The following is a 6,625-nucleotide window of genomic DNA, read 5'->3' as shown; positions in this document are numbered from 1 at the left end:
AATTCGCACAATGTGGGAATCTAACACTGATTCAACTAATAAATAAATTGTTTTCTCTCATTTGAATGCAGGAAGACCTAGCATGCCATACGAACCCTTTGGGTTTGTTATTGATTTATTTAGAAATTAATAAAAAAATTATTAAAAAATTCATAAAATAAAAATAAGTTATCAAATTATAAAATATTAAGTTATTTTCATAATCTCAAATATTTTTTTAGCAACTTCATAAAACACCTTTCCTTTTTGTTTTTGACAGAAACAAACTTAAGACATTTCATTAATAATCAAATCAGCAATACAATAAGGAACATGACTAAACACTTTGACATTGGGCAGCAGTCTCCTTTATTTAATTATTTCAACACCTTTCCTAATTACAAAAGGTTTCGAAAACATCATATTCAAAATTTGGTCAATTTTTCCTAGGCTGCGGTCTCTTTTCTTTTTATTTTTAATCAGTATGTGGATTATTATATAATATATCACAATTTTGCACCACTCTTTAGAACCCTTAGATTAATCTACGGTACCTGTTACTATTGTACACCTTCCCCACCAAATTTTACTCTCCCTTCCTCTCCACCGTTTCCAATGACCCCTGCATTGGCCTGCGGCCGCCCATCACTACCGAGCACCGCTATTCTCCTCCTATCAGCCGCAAACAACACCTTCATCCACCAACCTCCCCCACTTCCATCATCTCCTTTTGCCGATGTATAATCACCCAACATCATATCCCACACAAACCCCTCCATGGAAAGAAACAACAACACCTACCGAAACAGCACCGTCGAGCCCAATCGCCACACTGCAGAGAAACCGAATCTGACCCATGCTTGGCCCTTTCCAAGTTTGAGCATCCGCATCTCCGGGATCGACCCATACTTACATATTTGCGTTTAATAGACCAGAATCGCACTTATATATATAATTATAAAATATTATATATACAAATTAAAATTGCAAAAATATAAATTTATAGACACTAAAAATGAAAAAAAAATAATATAGGAACCAAAATTCAAAAAGCACTTCAAAAATTAATTATTTAACCCTATTATTATTTTTTAAACAAAATACATAAACTGTATTTAATAAATACAATTTATCTATTTTTTATGATAAAAGTTAATTTGCATATATGAAGTACAACTCACAAAACAAAATTAAAATAATAATATTTAGTTTATTATAAACTCATTCAATTTAATCACCCTTGTAAGAAAACAAAAACCTCTTAATTTATTCATCACTTCGCATTACCGTGATAAGAAGGATACTGTACGAAAGTGATACTAGCTGGATTCAATTAGAAAAAAGACTTGAATGACCTATCCTTACGTAACTCATATTTTTTAGTTGCCATGTTAGAGGGTTGACATGGGACCTAGTGAAACTCCCCTGACAGAAAGATAAAAAACTAAAAAAAAAAGAATCCTCAATATACAGTCAATACACTTGCAAGCTTGAAGAAAGAGTCATAGATGCTTGTATAAAATCTATAATTTATAGTTTGTAATTGCAATAGGTATTATTGAGCTCATCACCTCACGAACGAATTCTATTAATTATTTTAATACGGTTAATTCTTTGGACATAAAACATAATAACTTGCATTTTACATGCATTTGAAGGATCAAATCAGTATAAAGTAAAATAAAGGAGGTAAATAAGGAGAAATTGTTTATCTTTGAAGGACATAATGAGAAATTGTTAAGAAAATAATCAAATACTACTGCCCAGTTAGATACTTTGACTTGGTGCCCAACAGCAATTAGAGTGCATCGACAATTTCTATTTTGACTTAGTGTGCATGTGCAACAGCAATTATAGCTTTCAACGGTCAAGGTTCTCACTGCCACATTAACTATTGTTGCCCAAGTGGCACTTATATATCTACAATAGTATTACACAATATAAAGGAGTAACGATGACATCCTAATGAAGTGAATATATTCCATGTAAAATAACTGTAACTGCAATTAAAAATGGAATCTAAAACAATTTAAAAGAAAATAAATGATTCAACGGCCATCAAGAATTGAAAAGAAGTCATTCAACGCCCCAAAAATGCATCTTCTAAAAACAAATGAATAAATTGTTGACCTTGCTGATTCAAGATTCTATAAGTAGGAACAAGCCCTAGGCAAACAATACAAACATACTTGAGAGCTTTAGGTTGCTCCCAACTCCAGAGCTAATTAACTCTATAGACTAGCTAGAAACTAGAAAGCCATGGAAGCTCAAAGCTACTTGTTGCTTATTGGCTTGTTCTTTGTATTGCATTGGCTTGCCAAATGTTACAAAAGTAGTGTCTCTCAGAAACTTCCACCAGGACCAAAGAAACTACCCATCATAGGGAACCTGCATCAACTAGCAGAAGCAGGTTCACTTCCACACCATGCTCTGAGAGATCTTGCCAAAAAATATGGACCCCTCATGCACCTCCAACTTGGTGAAATTTCAGCAGTGATTGCATCCTCCCCAAAGATGGCCAAGGAAATAGTGAAAACACATGATGTTTCTTTTCTTCAGAGACCCCATCTTGTTTTTGGTCAAATGATATCCTACGGGGGATTGGGCATTGCTTTTGCTCCATATGGTGATCACTGGAGACAAATGAGGAAAATGTGTGCCACGGAGCTTCTGAGCACCAAAAGAGTTCAGTCTTTTGCTTCCATTAGAGAAGACGAGGCAGCAAAGTTTATCGACTCCATTCGCGAATCTGCTGGTTCGCCTATCAATCTCACCAGTAGAATTTTCTCATTGATATGTGCCTCAATTTCCAGGGTAGCATTCGGTGGCATATACAAGGAGCAAGATGAGTTTGTTGTGTCTTTGATCCGAAAAATCGTAGAATCCGGGGGAGGATTCGACCTTGCTGATGTCTTTCCTTCAATTCCATTCTTATATTTCCTAACTGGAAAGATGACCAGATTGAAGAAGTTGCACAAGCAGGTTGACAAGGTCCTGGAAAACATCATCAGAGAGCATCAAGAAAAGAACAAAATTGCAAAAGAAGATGGAGCTGATTAGAGGACCAAGATTTTATTGATCTTCTTCTCAGAATCCAACAAGATGACACTCTCGACATCCAAATGACGACTAACAACATCAAAGCTTTGATATTGGTAAGTGAATGCCTCAAAACTTCTATTATATTTCCTGTTTCTGAAGTACGTTTTTTCTCACTAACATCTCTTTTTATAACATTAATCTCTTTAATCCTCTCATTTGTACTAATTACTTTATCTTACATTTTTCTTCCTTTTCTATTAAAAAAGTTGCCCGATTTTGTTATATAAATGCAATTTCTCTTTTCATTTTACCAAACTTTATATAAAGATATTTTATTTGTTTCACCAGGACATATTTGCTGCTGGAACTGATACTTCAGCATCAACACTAGAGTGGGCTATGGCAGAAATGATGAGAAATCCAAGAGTGAGGGAGAAAGCACAAGCTGAATTGAGACAAGCTTTTCGAGAAAAGGAAATAATTCATGAAAGTGATCTAGAGCAACTTACTTATTTGAAGTTGGTGATCAAAGAGACATTCAGGGTACACCCACCTACTCCTTTATTGCTCCCTAGAGAATGCTCTCAACCAACCATCATTGATGGCTATGAAATACCTGCCAAAACTAAAGTCATGGTAAATGCATACGCAATTTGTAAGGATTCCCAATATTGGATTGATGCTGATAGGTTTGTCCCTGAAAGGTTCGAGGGTAGTTCTATCGATTTCAAAGGGAATAACTTTAACTATCTCCCTTTTGGGGGAGGACGAAGAATATGCCCAGGCATGACATTGGGTTTAGCTAGCATTATGCTTCCACTAGCTCTACTACTGTATCACTTCAACTGGGAACTCCCAAACAAGATGAAACCTGAGGAAATGAATATGGATGAACACTTCGGATTGGCTATTGGGAGGAAAAATGAATTGCATTTGATTCCCAATGTTAATTTATGATCATTGAGTACACGATTGACGTATCCATGTTTATTAAACTCACTTTCAAGAATCCTATTTAATTTAATTGTTAAGGAAATAAAAGCGTATTTATTATTATTATTATTGGATTTTTATTTATATAATTATACATTTTTCTTACTTTTCTGTACATACACATCTTCTTGATAAGATGACTTTAGGCTGCTAAGATGGTCTAGTATTGTTAAATCTTTTTTGTCTATGTATTAAATCGTTCTTAATTACAAATGAGAGTGATTTCATATTTGTTTGATTGAGTTAGTTTAAAGTAGTCTCCCCCTTTTATATGGTGGATTGAGTTAGTTTAAAGTAGTTTCCCCCTTCATATTTGTAATGAATTACTTTAACTAAGAATGAGACCATACAAGTTTATATGTTTAAGTTAGTAAGGCTTTAAGTAAAGTTATGAAATAACACAATAACAAGTAAAGAAAATGCATGTTTGGAATAGAGAACTTCTTAGTATCTATAGATGTGAAGCAATCATTTTAAGGTCTGAGATGTTAGAATTTTCTTTGTTTGACCTTCTACTGATGGGTGTATTTTGTTTACTTCAAATATGGGTTGAATATACAACCTAATATGTTTTTTCTCTGAGCTCAATGTTTAATTGAGTGATACAATTTGGGCTTAGGGAATTATCATGAATGTACAACCTAATATGTATTCATATGCATAATATCCATGATGGTTGGGTAATAGGTTACCTATCTATTTAAAGAAGGGTAGGATCTTCACATGAGTAATGTCCTCTTTGTCGACTCAAATAAGAGAAAAGATCAAATGGAAGTTCCTTTTCTTGACGTATACACTTGTGTACGAACTTCCGTGACATCAGGTAATTGTTACTGTATATAAAGGATATCTTCAAGAGGTATTAAATTTATTTAAACTCTTCTTTGATCAATGGTCATGGAATGAGTAGGAATCGTGTTCTCATTAAAAAAATAAGTATTAGACACATAACAACCTATTTATTGCCTACAAAAGATATAGGACACTTAAAATTTTCATTGTACTATTGGTCCTCCAATATTGAAAATATCACCATTAATTTTTGTCTACTAAAGTTTAAATTAAACATGAAAATTAAATTTAAGCATGAATTATATATACACTTTCAACAATTTTTTTATACTGATAAATAATGGGGAAACAAAAACCTTTGAGTGGTCCTACTTTCTAGCATATGAATACAGCAGGTCATGCACTTTTAAATTCAAACTTTGTTTCGAACATAAAACTTACTTACAAGCTTCCTTATTAATATAAACTATCTTTCATTTATTAATATTTGGGACCATATAATCTAGAACGTACCTTCTCATAATCTCATTCAACCTTTTAGGCTCTTAGCTATGGACATGATAGTTTGTCCTAAGTTTTACTTCAACGTGCATCTTTGGACATGGTGGTCATTTTGTGACAACAGAGCAAGTAGGAGGTGCTCATTCTTTCCCTTTCTGCTTCAAGTGTTGTGTGTTGGAGGTCGAAGACTCGTGCTTGTGCGTCTCCCCAATTCTTATCGAAATTTTTTTTCGATCCAACTCAAACTGATGGATCAGCGATAGTGTTTCAAATTTTTGTGGTGATATTTTCCCTCACAGACGGCACCAATGTTCAGTACGGACGATAAAAATATGGTTCTAAGGTGATGCACTGCTAGAAAGGTAAGGATCTACATCGGTCGAAATGCTATTTCTACGTCGGGCCAGGCGCCGTCTTTGCTACAGGTGTCGTTGTTTCCCGACAACGATTACGACGGTGCACCCATACCCGTCGTTGTAATAAAAAAGGCAACGTCAGGCCCAGTTTAGGATAGTCGTCGTAAACACGAAAGCAACGACGGCTGTTGATTAATATCCATTGTTGTCTTAAGCTTTCAACGTCGCGGTTGACATAAACGCCGCCATTGTATTCAGCATATCAACGTCGTTTATACATAAACACCGTCGTTGTAGGTTACTCATCAACGTCGTGCGTGGGTAAATGCCGTCGTTGTAGTAATGACTTCAACGTCAGCCATTAACATAGGCTGTCGTTGTTTTCATCATTTTCAACGACGTTGTGTACGTCCCACCGTCGTTGAGTTTGTTGGTGTCAACGTCGGGTTGCCTAGACCGTCGTTGTAATGCGTTCACGACGGCTGTACTTGTGATCGTCGTTGTATTGGTCAACTCAGTAGATAACGACGGGTCTTTTGTTGACCGTCGTTGAATTCCAGACCCTGCATAACAAAATTTGGGTTAACCCGTTTAAGCGGAAAACATAATTAAAATTTAAACAGACAAGCATAGATCCTTCTAAATGTTCTTTAGAAGGATCTATGCTTCTTACAAGATGATGTGAATTCTGCTTACTGTTGTGCCTAACCATTTTTAAAGAAAATTGTTATACCTGTTCACAGCACAATACATAGACTTGCATTAAGTAGTAGGAATAAACAGACTTAAAATTATAAAAGCGTGTCAAGATAATCAGTGAGAAACACAGTTCATATATACCATAATGCATGTACGTCTGTACTAGAGACTGTAACTAAATAAGTCTGAAACAAATGGAAAGTTGTACTCACTGTTTTAGGATTAGGATCCAGAAATTTTTGTATGAATGACTTTGTGTCTGC

At 34.9% G+C, this 6,625-nt stretch overlaps 1 protein-coding gene across 1 annotated transcript; it reads left to right on the top strand.

The window, feature by feature from the left end:
* Positions 1–2,166: 2,166 nt before the first annotated feature.
* Positions 2,167–4,083, top strand: LOC100788264 (cytochrome P450 71D8-like). Its single transcript, XM_003537164.5, is given in 3 exon segments — positions 2,167–3,034; positions 3,037–3,134; positions 3,370–4,083. Coding segments are annotated over 3 exon segments (1,503 nt in total). The 5' UTR covers positions 2,167–2,238; the 3' UTR covers positions 3,979–4,083.
* Positions 4,084–6,625: the final 2,542 nt, after the last annotated feature.

The sequence above is a fragment of the Glycine max genome, chromosome 10 (assembly GCF_000004515.6).
Source record: "Glycine max cultivar Williams 82 chromosome 10, Glycine_max_v4.0, whole genome shotgun sequence".
In the NCBI taxonomy this organism is placed as follows: domain Eukaryota; kingdom Viridiplantae; phylum Streptophyta; class Magnoliopsida; order Fabales; family Fabaceae; genus Glycine; species Glycine max.
The sequence above is the reverse complement of the archived record's forward strand: the minus strand, read 5'-3'. Positions and strand labels throughout refer to the sequence as shown.